Below are 18,025 nucleotides of genomic sequence, written 5' to 3' on the forward strand. Positions count from 1 at the left end.
AAACTGAAAGGTGAACCACCTTTTTAAAGATTCTTTTTCATTCATCCCTAAAGGCAGCATGAGGATGAGAAAGAGAGGAAAAAAAAACAGGTATAGGATCCCTTATCCGGAAACCCGATATCCAGAAAGCTCCGAATTACGGAATGGCTGTTTCCCATAGACTCCATTTTATCCAAATAATCCAATTTTTTAAAAATGATTGCCTTTTTCTCTGTAATAATAAAACAGTAGCTTGTACTTGATCCCAACTAAGATATAATTAATCCTTATTGGAAGCAAAACCAGCCTATTGGGTTTATTTAATGTTTAAATTATTTCTAGTAGACTTAAGGCATGAAGACCCAAATTATGGAAACATCCGTTATCCGTAAAACCCCAGGTCCCGAGCATTCTGGATAACAGTTCCCATACCTGTACTTAATTTCAGTAGGTGGGAAAAAGCAACAACTCTAACCAAAAAACTCAGCAACTGTTTAAACCCCCCCCCCCCACCCATGCTAAAGTAGAATACATGGAGGGATAAATGTGCTATTTGAAAAAAGTCATTATTTCATTCACATCCTGATAAGCATCATAAGAACGAGTTAAGTAGAAACAGAGTAGGGTAGAATGTACTAGGCAGAGCATAAAGTGATACAGTAAAAAAAATAACTATAGAAAATAATGTGCACTTATAGGGCAGACTTATCAAAATGTGAGAATCAAGTTCCCACAGACAAATTCACCCATCTTCTATTCATTCCTATGGGATTTTTAGAAATGTATTTTCTTTCACCCAATAATAGATATTCTTCTAACAATCCCAGGAATAGGAAAATATAGAAAGCGAGTTTTTCTGCGGGAAACTTAAATCTCACATTTTGATAAATCTGTCCCTAAAAGTTACCTATAGGCCACATTAATTTTGCTTATAGGTCCGTTTTTCCAAGAAACTGTTACTTGAATTTCCTACACCTGACTGTTTTGGCTACCTGACTGCTCCTTCTCAAGCTGTCAGAGTTTCAAATAGGTTTCTTGGTCTTTTTTAAGACACAACACTCATCTTTTTATGTCTAAGAGATGAAAATCTTTTATCCTTATACTTAGGTTTGGAATTTTCAAATTTATATAAAAATGTTAACAATACCTCCTCCGTTAGGAATTCATAAGTAAAGATGTTTGCAAGAAAATGCTGTAGCTTCCTACCTGTCTAGCAGAACAAAAAGCTACAAGAAAGTTGCTGTTATTGGTGAGAAGTAGTAAAAATGTCTCTTTTAGCAGCTCAAAAGGAAATCAGAGATTTGAGGACAAAATCAATATCTCAATTGGGCTTAAGGGCTATTCCACACGGGGAGATAGCCACGCGTTTGCGGTCGCGGCGACAAAGCGCCGCGCCAGTCGCCGCGACCGGCGCAGGCGACAGTTTTGTATGGGCGCCTATGTAAAAACGCCTGTGCTAACCACACGAGGCGATGCGCTTTTCAACAGTCGCCTGAAAAAGCCTGGCGAGGCATTTTCAGGCGACTGTTGAAAAGCGCATCGCCTCGTGTGGTTAGCACAGGCGTTTTTACATAGGCGCCCATACAAAACTGTCGCCTGCGCCGGTCGCGGCGACTGTCGCGGCGCTTTGTCGCCGCGACCGCAAACGCGTGGCTATCTCCCCGTGTGGACTAGCCCTAAGTCTGAGATTGGAGACTGCTAGTGAATATCCTGATTAATGTTTTTTTTTTCACCAAGAAAACACTTCTTAAGGTTTTTAAAGGGGTTGTTCACCTTTGATTTAACTTTTAGTATGGTATACAGAGGGATATTCTGGGATCATTTGCAATTAGTTTTCATTTTTTATTATTTGTTTTTTTTAGTTATTTATGAATAAGAGAGGGCCTGAATAGAAAGATGACTAATAAATAGTAGCAATAACAATACATTTTTACCTTACAGAGCCTTTGTTTTTAGATGGGGTCAGTGACCCCCCATTTGAAAGCTAGAAAAAATCAGAAGAAGGAAATAATGAAAAAACTATGCAAAATATATAACGAAGACCAATTGCTTAGAACTGGTAATTCTTTAACATACCAAAAGATAACTTAAAGGTGAACCATATCTTTAAGGCAGCAATCAGGAACTATTTGCCAATACATTTTTAGCAAAGTATTGATGCAGGAAGACTAAACTTAAATAAACATGTTGTGGGTAAAGTTCTATCTGAAACAACATTTGCTAACGTTTGAACTGTTCCTTTGATATCTTTTAGAAATTTCTTCCCTGAAAAAAACACGTCTGTAACCTTTGAGGAGATTCCTTGGGCTTTCCTTTCACACTATCAGTATATAAATACCTTGTATTTTTTACACTATAACTAAACATGGACACATTCCTCTCTAACAATTTGATATTTGAGTGGGTACCATACAATTGTGTAGTGCAGGAGTTCTTACACTGACTCTAAGGAAAAAGTGAAATAATGAAAAACTTACTACACAGCAAGTTGGGCACTGTGTCTTGTATGACAGAAATTTCCGGATACACAAAGAGCAGTCTGTAAACAGAAAAAAATAAATAAAATAAACATACGGGATCTCAAAATACAATTAGTTACAATGAAAAGGTGCTATGGCTTATTTGTCTTGGGAAATGCATAATTATAGTCATATAATTAAAGGGGTCGCTCACCTTCACAAAACTTACCATTTTCAAATAGTATACCTCAAATAATGAATTTTTTCTATTTCCTATTATTTTTGCAGTTCTTTCAAAATGTCCCCAAATTTCTAAATCAGGGATGTCTAGGCTTTACCTATTATGAAGCTATCCCTTCAGGTACAATCTGAACATCCCCTCTGAACATCCCTTCAGAGAGAGAGAGAGAGAGAGAGAGAGAGAGAGAGAGAGAGAGACAGAGAGAGACAGAGAGAGAGAGAGAGAGAGAGAGAGACAGACAGACAGAGAGAGAGAGACAAAGAGAGAGAGAGAGAGAGACAGAGAGAGAGAGACAGACAAAGAGAGAGAGAGAGAGGCAAAGAGAGAGAGAGGCAAAGAGAGAGAGAGAGAGAGAGAGAGAGAGAGAGAGAGAGAGAGAGAGAGAGAGAGAGAGAGAGAGAGAGAGAGAGAGAGAGAGAGAGAGAGAGAGAGAGAGAGCGAGAGCGAGAGCTGAACAAACAACATCTATTTCTCAAGCATTTAAGAAATCTGTTTACAAGTATGGGACCAGTTATTCAAAATGCTCGGGACCTAGGGTTTTCTGGATAACGAATCTTTCCGTAATTTGGATCTTCATACCTTAAGTCTAGCAGAAAATATGTAAACAATTAATAAACCCATTAGGCTGGTTTTGCTTTCAATATGGATTCATTATATCTTTGTTTGGATCAAGTACAAGCTACTATTTTATAATTACAGAGAAAAATGAAATAATTTTTAAAAATGTTGATTATTTTGATAAAATTGAGTCTATGGATGATGTCCTTTCCATAATTCTGAGCTTTCTGGATAACTAGTTTACAGATAACAAATCCCATACCTGAAATAAAAAAACAAACATGATAGGGTTCTGTGTAGACAATGATCTGCTCCATATCTACTGACTGCCAGCTGAAGATGTACTAGATCATGTGCAACCTTTTGTGCACCCCTGTTCTAAAAGCTTTAAATCAGATACATTTTTTGGCAGCATCAAAATGATGCCAGCTTATTTTATCAGTTACTGTCAACAATTATTATTGTATCAACAGTTTCTTTGTAACAGACTTCAGTAAAGCGGGGGCCATGCTCAGTAGGAGCTGAGGCTTCTGAGCAATATATCAGCAATTTAAGAAATTGTAAGTTTAGAGTCAGCAATTAGAGCTGCTTCTAAAAAAACATGTGAGGGAAAATAAAATAATTTTTAACTGTTGAGAAAAAGTTTAAAAATATAGAAAAAGCAGCTGAAAAAAATGAATTATTCGTAGTGTACTATTTCAAAATGATATGCTTTGCTACGGTGACTGCTACGGTGACCAGTCCCTTTAAGTAATACGGATACATTATATTATAAATTTCCAATCCCTTTACAGATGTCAAATTACCTGTATTGTGAACAGCACAGAATGCAAATTACATAAAAGTTACCCAGTTCAAATATGCCCAAGGCAGAGAATAACAATCAAGAACTCTACTTCTACTCAATTTAGTTTGAATGAAACAGTAAAATATAACAGAAATATTCTCTGAGTATTTGCAATTTAAAAGTGCAACTTTGAGCCACTCTATTACTTCTCGTGACAGTTTGCAAACAAATCAGCAGTGCAGTTTCAGGTCAAATAAAACTGCAAATCTATTTTGGGAGTTTTTTTAGCTATAATATTATTTTTATATATGAGTAGCAGTCTTAAGTGTCTCTACATATGCCGATTTAAAAACCCCTGCAAAATGGGAACTAGGATGGGTAAAGAGAGAGTGGGTGCTTACTCTACCCAAAAGTAGTATTGCCACCTTTTCTGGAAAAAAATACCGGCCTTCCTATATATTTATCTATTTTCCCTATTAATAACATTGGGATCAACCATCATTTTTACCGGCCTGGTCAGTAAAATACCGGCCAGGTGGCAACCCTACCCAAAAGAGAGAAAAGAGCTGGAGCAATGCAGCCTTTATCTGCTCATAACTTACAATAAAATAAATATATTCTTCCAGCTTGACAGTAAAAACAATTCCAGTCAATGATGCTGCTTTCATAGTAACTTAGTACCTGCAGTGCTAATAGATGGTTGCTGCACTGGTCCTGCATACATACAATTAATTCACTTGTAGCCAGAAACATTTTAATGAAGCAGGAAGGCAATTATTTACTATAGAGCCAGTGGGTGATTAGTGCATGAAAGCATGAGGCAGTGAAAGGTAAGTATGAGCAGCATCAGGAATGTAATTTCAAGTCTGATGTAACTATAACAAGATTTCTTTAACATGTTCCTACTGTACTAGACTTTTCTGCCTTATCTGATTAAATCTCTTATTGACTGACAATGGCTGTTTAAAAAGTTTAGTCCTTCCTACAAAATGTCATCATTTAAAAAAACAAACAATGATGATGTGGTTATGCGAATGAAAAATATATATGAAGAATATATGTTGCTAGAGGTGTTACTTATAACACTATAAATCATCAATGCATGAGGCATAACTCATGAATATTAAAGGGAATTTCAACCTAAAAAAGAATTTGTTGCCTAATAAAATAAAACCTAATTCTAAGCAACTTTGCAATATACATTCATTGCAATGTTTCTATGGTTTACAAGTTATTTGTAGATGTATTGCTATTGTAAAGGTGGCCATACATGGGCCGATAAAGGCTGCCGACAGGCCGCGTTGGCAGTTTATTGGCCCGTGTATGGGCCCCCCCCAAAGGGGATTCCTCAATCGAGATCTGGCCGAAAGTTGGCCAGATCTCAATCGGATGGGAATAAAAATCGCGTCGGATCGCAGCCACATCTGTTCGTTGATGCGGTCCCGCGATCCGACCGCACCGTTAGCATTCATTAGGATACGATCGTTGGGCCCTAGCGCCCACGATTGGATCAGCCCAATATTGCCCACCTCAAGGTGGGCATATCAGGAAGAGATCCGCTCGTTTGGCGACATCGCCAAACGAGCGGATCTCTCCGTGTATGGCCAGCTTAAGCAGTGTCTGTCGCTTTATATTCTCTGTCCTGTTTATACAATGTAAGACAAGGCAGCTGATTAACAGACCTGTCTTTGCTTAGGAACTAAGACTATTGGCAACATTGTTTAAAAAGTAATAGGAGCAAATACTGCTTTAGAAAATACTGCAATAGAAAATGTTTTGCAAATAACTTTAAAAGGACAGAAAATGTTTAATAAATGTATATTGGAAAGTTGCTTTGAATGTTTTCTTTTCTTACACAAATTTTTATTTTGGGATTGACTTGCCCTTTAAAAGACCATCACAATGTTTCTGTTTTCTTTTTTCTTTGAATGCATCATATCTTATATGGCTTGCATTTTCTTTAACATTGATGAGTACTACATGGACTTATCTGGTCCATTGTTGTTCGACATGCTTGCAAACAAACTTTCAATAAAAACAATTTATAAAAAAAAAAAAAGACCATCACAGGGATACACTTGCTTTCATAAAGGTCCCACAAATAATTACAATATTTCAGCTAACACTAAGGGGCAGATTGTTGTGTTTTCCATGAAAATTCGAGCTGGAAATATATAAATATAATTTTACAAAGGTTTGGAGTCATTAAGTAGCAAAGTGTCAGGGAGCCGGGAGCCCCCTCTGGGGAGTAGTCCGGATCTAGGAGGAAGCCCCTCAGGAGGGATCAGGGTCGTGGTATCCAGGGGTTAGGCAAGAGAATAATCAAAGTCCAAGCACAGGTCAGAAGGCAGGCGGAATACAACAAAGTCCAGGGCAAGGCACGGGGTCAAAGGCAGGCAGAGTAACAGCGAAGTCCAAGTCCAGGCAAGGGGTCACAACAAGGGATCAGGCAGATATAAGCAGGGAAAAACAGCAAGGGAACCCAGGAATCACTCAGGGAACAGGATCCTATTTTCGGGCGCCATCTTGGCGTCTCAGGCGTCCTTTTATGTTTGAATTTGGCGCCCTTGCGCCAGCGTCAGCGCGCCTGCGACCGTCGCGCCGTGCTGGCGTCACAACGCCGGCGTCGGAACCCACGTGGGTTCCCTGGGCGCCGCCATCTTGGATTCTTCGCCGCCGGGAGCGGACGCGACTCCTCGCGCTCCCGGCGGTCTTGACACAAAGCATACACAGGTCTTCCTCTTATTTCCCTGGTAGGGGCTAATCTGCTAAGTATGCCACAGTTCACTTATGTTCAAAACCAATAAAAAAAAATTAAGGCTAAAGAATGACCTCAATCTGCCCCTGACATTTCCCAAAACATCACAGACGGTGTATTTGTATTCCAGATTTTTATATCTGTACAGTATAACAGAATTATGCCTGACTGATGAGACAAGCTACTTAGCAGTAAAAACAAAACATATTAAGATATAATTTAGGAGCTAGAATCATGCCTGGCATGGAGTCATTTCAGCGGTTAGTTCTGTTAAATCAGGTTCTTGGGCCTTTGTTTTCGCAATTCAATTTCAGGTCTCTCTGGAACTCCCATCGCTTGGGATTCCAATACTCAAGACTTTATAATCAATACTTGCAATAGTGGCCATTTATAAAAGAGAACTTAAGTAGCAAACTTTATAAAGATACTTTATTCAAATTAACTTTCACTGTGGAACATTTCTGTGTACCCACAACTGGAATTGCAACACTGAATTACCAGGCCAATAAAACATAAGGGATTATTTACACCCGCAGACATATTGGGCAACTTGCAATTTTCCCAAGTGAGTTGTGACTAAAACAATTAGTTCAAAGGTATTTGCATCAAAATAAGCCCTTTATCATTCAGCTCACACCTGACCCTAACTGCAAAATGTTGCCATTTTAGGACCCACACCCAAGCTGTATGCGCGTCTTCTGTTACTGTAAACTACTTCTGTGTGTGCCTCTAGTTCCAAGACAGGAAAATCTTTGGGCATAATTGAGGAGTGTACTTCTCTAGTCAGACCTGCACCCAACCCTGACCTGTAATGGTTGGCCAAATTTCAGCCCAAACGGTGGTCAACCGACGTGTGATCATGGGTTTCGGTCATCCTGATCATCACTAGCGATCAGCACAGCTCACTCCTTCCATTCCAAATCAGGCACTGCTACCCCTATTAATACTGGAGCTACTGGCATCTCCTGAGCGGGCAGTAGCTCCAGGGTTCCTTGTACGCCCTGCATCAATAGGTGCAGCACAGACCCACCTAAAGTATCACACACAGGCGTCTGAACACCATGAATGACACAAGACAAACTTAAAGTGGACCTGTCACCCAGACACAAAAATCTGTATAATAAAAGTCCTTTTCAAATTAAACATGAAATCCAATTTCCATTTTTTATTAAAGCATTGATAGCTGTTGTAAGCTCATTTAGCTGCCAATCAAATATTGTCTGCCCCTCCTCTATGCCTTAGGCATTTTGGTGCACAAACAAGATTTTGAGATGATGCGAGGCTTTCCTTAATAACAGTGTACACAAAATGGCTCCTGTCTGATTGCATAATTATGAATTCCCAGACTGAAGAAAACAAGCTTCAAATAATTTATATTGTGTAATTAAAGTTCATTTTGCTTGACTAATGTGATAAAATAGGATTTTGAATACTTTTTTTCAAATTTGAATGTCTAATATTCAATCAAATGGTTCCGACCCGAAAAATTCGAATTGTATTCGATTCATACAAATCAAGCTTTCTCACAAAAAAATGTCAGGAAGGCTAGTAACATCTCCAAATGGCTTAACGGACCTCTGTCATTGACTTGTACATGAATTAGGCAGGTTTTAGGTGACGAATATTCAAATTAGGACGGTTTCTCATATTCGAATTTACGTTTGAATAGGGGGATTAAAATTCAAATGTGTGAACTTTGACACTCGAAATTATGAATTCAATATTCGACCCTTAATAAATCTGCCCCTTGATGAATATCCAAATTATAGATAGATTATGGATACATTCTGGATACCAGGTCCCATACCTGTATTTAACCTTGGTTTTAAAAGAACTATTATCTAAAATGCTTGACAACTGGAATATTCTGGATAAGGGATCTTTCCATCATTTATATCACCATAATTTAAATATGTAAAAATTATTTAAACATTAAATAAACCCAATGGGATTATTCTGACACCAATATGGATTTATGCAGTTTAGTTACTCTCAAGTAAAAAAAACTGTTTATTTATTATAAAATAAAGGAAACATATAGTGAATAAAGTACCCCCTCTTGTAAAATATAAGGCTAATATAAGTTACCGAGGAGTTCCATGACCATATAAATTAGGGATGCACCGAATCCACTGTTTTGGATTTGGCCGAATCCATCTTGGAAGATTCGCCCGAATACCGAACCTAATCCTAATTTGCATATGCAAATTAGGGGCGGGAAAGGAAAAAGTGGAAAAAAATTGGTTTGCTTCCTTGTTTTGTAACAAAACTGTGCGTGAAGTCCCGCCCTCCCCACAATTTGCATATGCAAATTAGGATTCGGTTCGGCCAGGCACAAGCATTCGGCCGAATCCCAATCCTGCTGAAAAAGGCAGAATCTTGGCCGAATCCCGAACCGAATCCTGGATTCGGTGCATCCCTAATATAAATACACGAGGCAAAGTCTTTTTATACAGGTCATGTAACTCCGAGGTGACTTCTTATATCCACATATTTTGCAACAGGGGGAACTTTATTTATTATAATACACACGTTTTAGTGAGTTATGTGACAAAAATGACATCACTAAGCTCCAATTATAACCGATGACATCACTAGGCACCGTTTATTAGGATATAATTTACAGGATATTCATGGCTCTTGTGTATATATATATATATATAATTTTTTTTTCTTTAAATAAGAATTATTTGCTCAAAACAGAAGGCCTTCCCGTAATTTGGATCATTCTGGATAACAAGTTTCTGGATAAGGGACACAATATCTGTACAGAAATCATAGATGAAGAGCAATTCTTGATTGAGGGAAACGAAAAATTAAAGATACCTAAAAAGTCAGTCAGTTGTTTGAAACAAACATTTGGTTGGTTGTTATGGCTTTACAGACCTGGGAAAACATTGTCAATGGCATTACATTAACCCCTAAATGGTTGGCTACAACTGTCAAATGCTTGAAGATACATGGGAAATAAGCAGTTAACCTCTCAGGTCAATGCTCTGTTTAAGTAATCAGCTTCCCAGCTATGCATTGAGATGTTTTGCCTTATTACTGTTAGAGCAGTTCTGTCTGCCGCAGCATATTTACATATTAACATTTTGACAAATGAACTTGAGACAAATTAAATGTAGTCTGTAATATATTTATGAGATTAGGAGGGAATGTAAAACATTAAAAAAAAGCCCTCATGGCTGTAAATAAATTGGTTGTTCTGCTATATGCTACTTTTCCCATGTCCCATGAATACATTAAACTTATTTTTATACATCACAACATTCAATGAATGCATTGAGATTCCCATGTATAATCATTACGAACAAATGAATTCGTGAGACACTTAATGCAAGAAGTTGCTCATGTCAGCAAACGGCTGGCTATGTTCTTCATCACAGTTAATAAAGAAATATACATTTTCATGGAAAGATTGGTAATTCCAAAGCTGCTCATTAATCTTCCACAATGGCAGAATGCATAGATTTTTTTTTTTTATTCATTTTTCCTTAACAAAATAAAGGAGTCTCCTATCATATACAGGGGCGTAACTACAGAGGAAGCAGACCCTGCAGCTGCAGGGCGACCAGGAGGTATAGGGGCCCCATTAGGCCCTAATTCAAAATCAATTTTAATAAATATTGGTAATACAGGTCAGCCTCTAGACATTTTAGGGGCCTGAAAAATAATTTGCTGTGATGTATATGATCAGTGGCTAGTTACGCCACTGATCATATACATCAGTTGAAAGGCCTATTTATAAATACATTTTAAAAAACATTACAATAAAGAGGAGCAAGAGAAGGTAAATCCCAAGTCTCTTGGGAGAACTGAGACTAGCAGCTTAAAGGACAATTCACTTTTATTAGTACAACTATGAGAACACATAAAACATTGCACTAAAACTCCCAGAAATGTTTCATAACCTGCCAAATATTGTAAAACGAAAGTGGTAATTAGGGGGTGTGGCCAACAATGTTCACTGTGCACATGGCACGGCACAAGTTTTTGTCCCTCTTTTCGTTTTTCAAATGTTGGGAGGTATGCCTAACAAAATATTCATGCACACACACTTGTAACCTTTAAATAGAAGGTATGGAAGACTTTCTTTTAACCAACTCCACTTTATCGAGTGACTTATTTTCCTTTCATACAGCTCAGTTGTGGCACAATCTTGGTTCTTTACCTTTCGCTGACATAGGCGGCTATCACTGCTAAAATGGCCACCATATTTCCTGTTCCTGTTTCTTTATTTACTTTTCAGTACCAACAACTTTATACTTCACAGTTTACTTAGGACTCACTGCCACCTAGTGGCCAAACTAATTATACATGAACTTTCACATTTTACCTCCTTACACGCTGACAACCCATCTCTGTATGATCATTTCGACAGAGCATCCAGCAACCCTAGTAAGTCACAGTTGTGTCCCCAATGTGCAAATTCACCTTCTCAGTATTTGGGTGGGTCATTGGCTGAGTCCCTCGCCCATCTGAGATCCACTCTTTGAGCCATGAGCCTAAACAAATGGAACAATCTTCCCTGTCTATTCAAGGAGATTGCCTACTAACACAATATATGGCACATGTCAGAGGAACAAGTTTCAGCGCAATGCCGAGGACTACAAAACCGGCACTGTATACCGGTGGAAAACCAAGGGATACGGAGAGTCCCTTAAAAGCCGCAAGCCGATGTATCAGCCACAACAGAGGGGTTATGCAGAGAGACGCGAAAAAGCAGGGCAGTCCGGATCAGTCCCAGGTTCCCCAGCGTCAACGTCCTCTACCTCTTTTTTAGATGGATCTCAGGCCACAGCTACATCGGAGGAAGAAAACGCGGAGGGCGCAAACACCACAAAAAAACAGCAGCGATCATACAACCGGCGCAGACCCAAACAGTGGTAAACATCTCATCAATCATCCTGACACAACCCCAATTACAGGTACTGGAAAAGGGGCTCTCTTTTGGACTTACTTCAAACCCAGACTTTTTTGAACTTGACCTTGAATTGTATAGATTTGTTCGGGTAATTAAGTTAAAATCACACTTTGTGGGTGTAGATTGTGTAGATCCCCCCTTAATGCTTAATACCTTTAAAGGGAAAGAATAAAATTTGAAGAGGCCTAGCCGCTATAACCCTGAAGATAATAATGTGTTTATTGATGCGTGTATTCAGAATGTCACTAAGGATGTTTCCATCTTAGAAGACAGAATTAGAAAGGGTGAGCGACATTTTTCTACACATAATTTAACCAAAGAACAATATACCGTCCTTAATGATTTAATGTCTAATCAAACACTTGTTATAAAACCAGCGGATAAAGGGGGAGCACTGGTGGTAATGGACAAAGCATCATATATAGAGGAAATAATACGCCAATTATCGGATGATAATACTTATAGGTGTGTTACCACCAGTCCTCTACCCCCTATTAAAAAGAAAATATTGGAATTGGTCGGGGAGGCATTGAAAGCAGAAATTATTGATAATGCACTATTTGCTTTTCTACAAAATGAAAATCCGGTCCATCCAATCTTTTATATCTTGCCAAAGATTCATAAAAGATTACAATGCCCACCCGGCCGGCCAATTGTGTCCTGTATGGATTCTGTATTAAAACCACTTTCTGTGTTTGTAGACAAAATCATTAATCCCTATGTTCCCCAACACAGGTCTTATATTAAAGATACGGGAGATTTTGTGGTAAAACTAAAAGAGATAGGCCCCATCCCTGATGATGCTTTATTGGTAACCTTGGATGTAGAGAGCCTCTACACCTCCATCCCACATGATGGGGGTGTCAAGGCTGTCCGTATGGAACTGGAGAATGACGATGCCTTAGATGGCTCACAAAAAGAATTTGTCCTGAATTGTCTAGAGTTGGTTTTGCGTAATAATTATTTTCTTTTTCAGAATAAATTCTATGTGCAAATAAGGGGGACGGCCATGGGGTCCAATGTGGCCCCCTCATATGCGAACATATACATGAATGGATTCGAACAGAAGTATATCTATATCAATACCGAATACCATGAACATTGTTTGCGGTGGTATCGCTACATCGATGACGTGTTCGCTATATGGGTGGGGCCACGTTGGACCTTGGACAACTTTGTCCAATATGTTAACTCAGTGTCACAACACATTAAGTTTACTTTACATGTGCACACATCTGAGATTTCTTTTTTGGATACCCGGGTATATAGGTCTGGTGATACATTACTACCAGACCTATATACTAAACCAACAGACAGGAACACACTGCTCCATTTTGATTCAGCACATCCAGTCCAAGTGAAGAGAGCTTTACCAAAATCACAATTTACACGTGTTAAACGAATAGTCAGTGAATCCAGAGTATTGGGACATAGGTTGAATGAAATGCAGGAGAAATTTAGGGCAAGGGGATACCCTATGGAATTACTTACACAACAGCGTTCAGAAGTAGAACAGCTAGATAGAGATTGAGTTCTAGTGGGTGGCCCCCAGAAACAGTTGGAACATATTCCATTTGTCTCCACCTTTACTACAATAAGTCCCCAAATAGCTAATATTTTACGGAAACATTGGAGTCTTTTGAGGGATGGCCTTTCAAATGTACCAGCTTTCAAATCTCCTCCAGTAATGTCCTATAAAAAAGGACGTACGATTGGCTCAATGTTGGTAAAATCCGCCTTGGGAGGTGGGGATGACAGACAGTCGACCCTACAACCGAGAAAAAATGGAACGTTTCCATATTAGAATTGCAATTGTTGCACTAATTGTTTAAAGGGTTCGACTGTCTATCATCCTCGGAAGGGAACCCCCATCAAAATTAAAGGGTACCATACTTGTTTGACTACTTATGCAGTATATGTGATTAAATGCCCGTGTGGGTTTATGTATGTAGGACAAACTACTCGCCAAGTGAGGGAGAGGATAAGGGAGCACAAATCGGCCATCAAAACCAAAAAGATTGAGCAAGCTGTAGCGGGGCACTTTGTGGAGATGGGCCATGGGGTACAACAGCTGCGGTTTCAGGTAGTGGAATCCATACCCCACCCCAGACGAGGTGGCGATAGAGTAAAGAAACTCTTAAAAAGGGAAGCATACTGGATCCACCGCCTAGAAACCCTAGCCCCTAATGGCCTAAATAAAGAATACGATTTGCAGACAATATATTAGAGTTCAGTTTTTAACTTTGATTTTAATATTTATATTTTACAGATTTATTTACACACAATAACGTGAACAATTTGGATTACATGAACAGATAAGTGCCAGTCGGAAACAAAATATATCGTTTATATCAGTATCGTTACATTGTATAATATTGGAAACTTTGTGTGTATTGTTTTACATTGACCATGTTTTGTATCTATCTTAATACACCAGAGGGCGCTATTTGGAGTGCTTTAAAAGGAAGTCTGATAAATGTATCAGTTAGTTTGACAAAGAGCCAGGATGTGGCTCGAAACGTTACTATATCGTTGGTCGTAAGCCATGTAACAATAAAGGCTTTTTATTCATACAAAGAGGTGCTGTCCATTATCGAGATTTTTGCTGTACTGAGTGGATTGTGGCCACTATCGGAACGTGCACCTACAAAGCAGAGGAGTGTGTGCTGACTTGTATATCCTTCTACATGTCAGATCATTGGCATCTTTAAGGGGTGGTTCACCTTTAAGTTAACTTTTAGCATGTTATAGAATGGCCAGTTCTAAGCAACTTTACAATTGGTGTTCATTATTTTATTTTTTATGAATGAAGTGATTTATCCTTCTGAAATGCTCTGTAAGGATACACATTTATTGGTATTGCTTCTTTTTATTACTCATTTTTCTATTCATATTACAATCTCTTATTCATATCAATGCATGGTTGCTAAGGTAATTTGGACCCTAGCAATTAGATTTCTGAAACTGCAAACTGGAGAGGTGCTGAATGAAAAACTAAAAAATTCAAAAATCCCAAAATAATAAAAATAGTAACAAATTGCAAATTGTCGTCAGAATATCACTCTCTATGTCATAATAAAAGTTAATTTAAAGGTGAACAACTGCAAAATCAAGTTACAAATCAAGTTACAGCAGATGATTTGCCTATCTACGGCTAGTAAACAGTTCTTATTCCACTCAACGGGAATTCAACTTCCCCACATGACACTGTAGAGCATTCATCTTAACTTGATTGGCATTCAGGTTTGGTATACCCATGGGGGAAAGGAATTAAAGGAACAGTAACAGCAAAAAATTAAAGTGTTTTAAAGAAATGAAAATATCATGTAGTATTGCCCTGCACTGGTAAAACTAATCTGTTTGCTTCAGAAACACTGCTATAGTTCATATAAACAAGCAATGGCGGAAATTGAAAAAAGTCTATATGGCACAGGATAAGTAGTGGATAACACATAACACCATTATGTTCTACAGAGCTTATCTGCTGTTTAACCTGAGCCTTTTCTACTTTGAATGGCTGCCCCCATTGCTACACAGCAGCTTATTTATATAAACAATAGTAGTGTTTCTGAAGCAAACACAGCAGTTTTACCAGTGCAGGGCAACACCGCATTATATTTTTATTACTTTAAAATATTTTATTTTTTGATGTTACTGTTTCTTTAACAGAAATTATCACTAAGCAATTACCAATAAGAAGAAGAACGTAAATGTTAACAGGGTCAACAAATCCAGAGACCACACATTCAGAAACAGAATAGAAGGGCATGTAATGCCAAAAACACAAAATATATCAACTGCAATATAATAAAGGCAAAGATACCCTTTCAATGCATACACAATAAAACTAAATGTTTACAACAAATCTACTGAAAAGAAGAAATAAAACACATTTGTAATATTGGCCAAGAAGCAAAAAACTAAACTATTGACAGTATAAATGTAAGCATTCTTGCCTCCTCATGCAAGGCTGTTCTTCCCATTTTCTGGTTTTGTTATTCTTACTGTTTTTTGCTGCTTTTGTACTTAACATTCAACCTTAGTTCATATAAATCTTCACTTGGAAGGAATAAAAACCTTTTTAAAATAAATGATTCAAGTACTGAATAGTCCTTGGATTATAGAAAGCACTGCACAAAGCTGATATACACGCAACATCTTACACCATCGCTGGGCAATGTACATACAACTCGTTCAACACTTTGCTCACAGTTCTGTGGTTGTAAAATCTCTATACTCTTAAGCACATGGCTTTCAAGGGTACCCTGGGCACATGCACAGGTTGTTAAAAAGAAGTTCCCCCTGCCAATGCACACTTAGGTTACACTACAGGTATGGGATCCATTATCCGGAAACCCGTTATCTAGAAAGCTCAGAATTATGAAAAGGCAGTCACTCATAGGCTCCATTATATAGTGAATAAACTCCCCTTCCCTCTTGTAAATTATAAGGATATTATAAGTTACTGAGGAGCTTCATGAACATTTAAAAACACGAGGCCGAAGGCCGAGTGTTTTTATACAGGTCATGGAACTCCGAGGGGCATCTTTGGAGACACAGATCTTTAATGCTAAAGGGCTGTGGTTGCCTTGGGCTGGTATAGAAGCACGAAACATAATGTACAACATTTCTAGCTACTTCTTTAGTTAGTCTTTAGTTCTCCTTTAAGGTATGAAACTGGCATTATCTATGGCACTAACAGTTCAGACCACAGTTCAGACCAGAAGAAGTGCAATGGAGTGCATTCTTCTGTTACTTACATCATATTTTTTTGTGGAAAAAGTCCAAAAAAGTGTGATAGCCTGTAAAAGTTCTGGAAAAATTTTTGGGTAACCGAGTGCCCCCATACATATTCTAACATAAGGAACATTAACTATACAGTGGGCTCAAGTATAGGGCATTATAATAACTCTATTGTCTTTATTAAAGGTTCCCTGGACTTGTGTAATGTAATGTATTTGCTGCAACGAATACGTCCAATCAACTTTAAATTTCCTGCCATATGCAAATTAGCCTGAGCGAAGACCTCCAACGAAGTTGCGCTAGGATTTGCCGAAGTAATGCTAGAGAAAATTCGCCAGAGTTCGGCGCCCTGGACGCAACTTTGCATCCTAGTAAATTAGCGCTGTCTGAGCGAATTTTCGACTGACGCAGTGTTGCGATGGCTATAAAGCCGTCGCTGGCGAATTTTCACCGCTTACTAAATTTACCCCTTAGGGTCAACAGCCTGGAAATTAAAATGAAGCACAGAAAGAATTATAAGCTCACAGAGAGGCGACTGTGCCAAGAGCATCAGAAGGGAGTGCTGGAGGATGATACATTGCCTCCTACAGTGCACAAAATACACCAGTGTAACACACATGCACAACCAAATATTAAACTCACAGTCTTTCTGAACGAAGAGTAAACCCACAGTGGAACTGATGACCATTATGTCAGCACTTGCCACAGACTGAAGGGGCCCAATGGTCTTAAAAAAACAGAAAAACTAATAAAAGAACTAATGAAAACTACTATCTCTGAGTTCTTTTATTACAGTTGAAAGCAGATTAAGGAATGACATTTTATGAATTATTCCCTTTAGAAGATTTCTTTTTATCTTTTTCAGTAGAAGCAACAGGACATGGCACAAACTTACTAAAATGCGAGTTGCAAAGTTGGTTTAACAGATCTTTCAGAGAATGGTCTTCGAATATAAATATAGTATTACAAATGTCATTCAAAATGCATGGTATAAAAGCATTAAGAGACAAAAGCAGCCTTAACTTTGCAAGGAAGTCTTGTAAACATTCCTGAAACTCCCCTTCAACTCTAAAATGTTTTATAACAAAAAGAAGAAGACAGAGCACTTAATAATATGGAACAGAGCAAGTAATCATGCTGTCAGAATATATTCAGTTTATCCCACTATAAATCTTGGATGCCCACCACATGCTAGAAGTAAGAAATGTAATCTTTAAGGGCAGGGAGGATGAACAGTGCTAGGGTTATTTTACAGGTATGGAACCTGTTATCCAGAATGCTCGGGATCTGAGGCTTTTTATAACTGATGACATCACTAAGCACCGTTTATAGGGATATACAGAAATTTACAGGATAGCAATGGCTCATGTATTATATAGCGATTAAACCCTTAATACACATTTGCATTGCCCTGCCTATTAATTTAACCAGGTCCCTCTCGAACGTATTAACTTCTGACCAATAAAGTATAGGGAAAACAACACCCGCACAAATCAATATCTAAACTTCAAATTTAATTTCTGAACTCTAGACAGGGACGGCTGGAAAATTCCATTGGTTGAAGGATACATGG

General features: G+C 38.3%; 1 protein-coding gene across 5 annotated transcripts in view; it reads right to left on the reverse strand.

The window, feature by feature from the left end:
- The window catches only part of rad18.L (RAD18, E3 ubiquitin protein ligase L homeolog), a 195,883-nt gene that overhangs the window by 165,935 nt on the left and 11,923 nt on the right, over positions 1–18,025 (reverse strand). For 4 of the 5 annotated variants that reach the window (XM_041590810.1, XM_041590807.1, XM_041590809.1 and 1 more), the window contains exon 3: positions 2,457–2,518. Coding sequence is in view for 3 of the 5 variants with exons in the window: in XM_041590807.1 (XP_041446741.1) it covers positions 2,457–2,518 (62 nt within the window). In the remaining 2 variants the exon portion in view is untranslated. Of the gene's footprint in view, positions 1–1,913; positions 1,964–2,456; positions 2,519–18,025 lie in introns of all 5 variants that reach the window. The other variant, XM_041590812.1, reaches the window with a different exon arrangement.

Source organism: Xenopus laevis, chromosome 4L (genome assembly GCF_017654675.1).
Source record: "Xenopus laevis strain J_2021 chromosome 4L, Xenopus_laevis_v10.1, whole genome shotgun sequence".
Classification (NCBI taxonomy): domain Eukaryota; kingdom Metazoa; phylum Chordata; class Amphibia; order Anura; family Pipidae; genus Xenopus; species Xenopus laevis.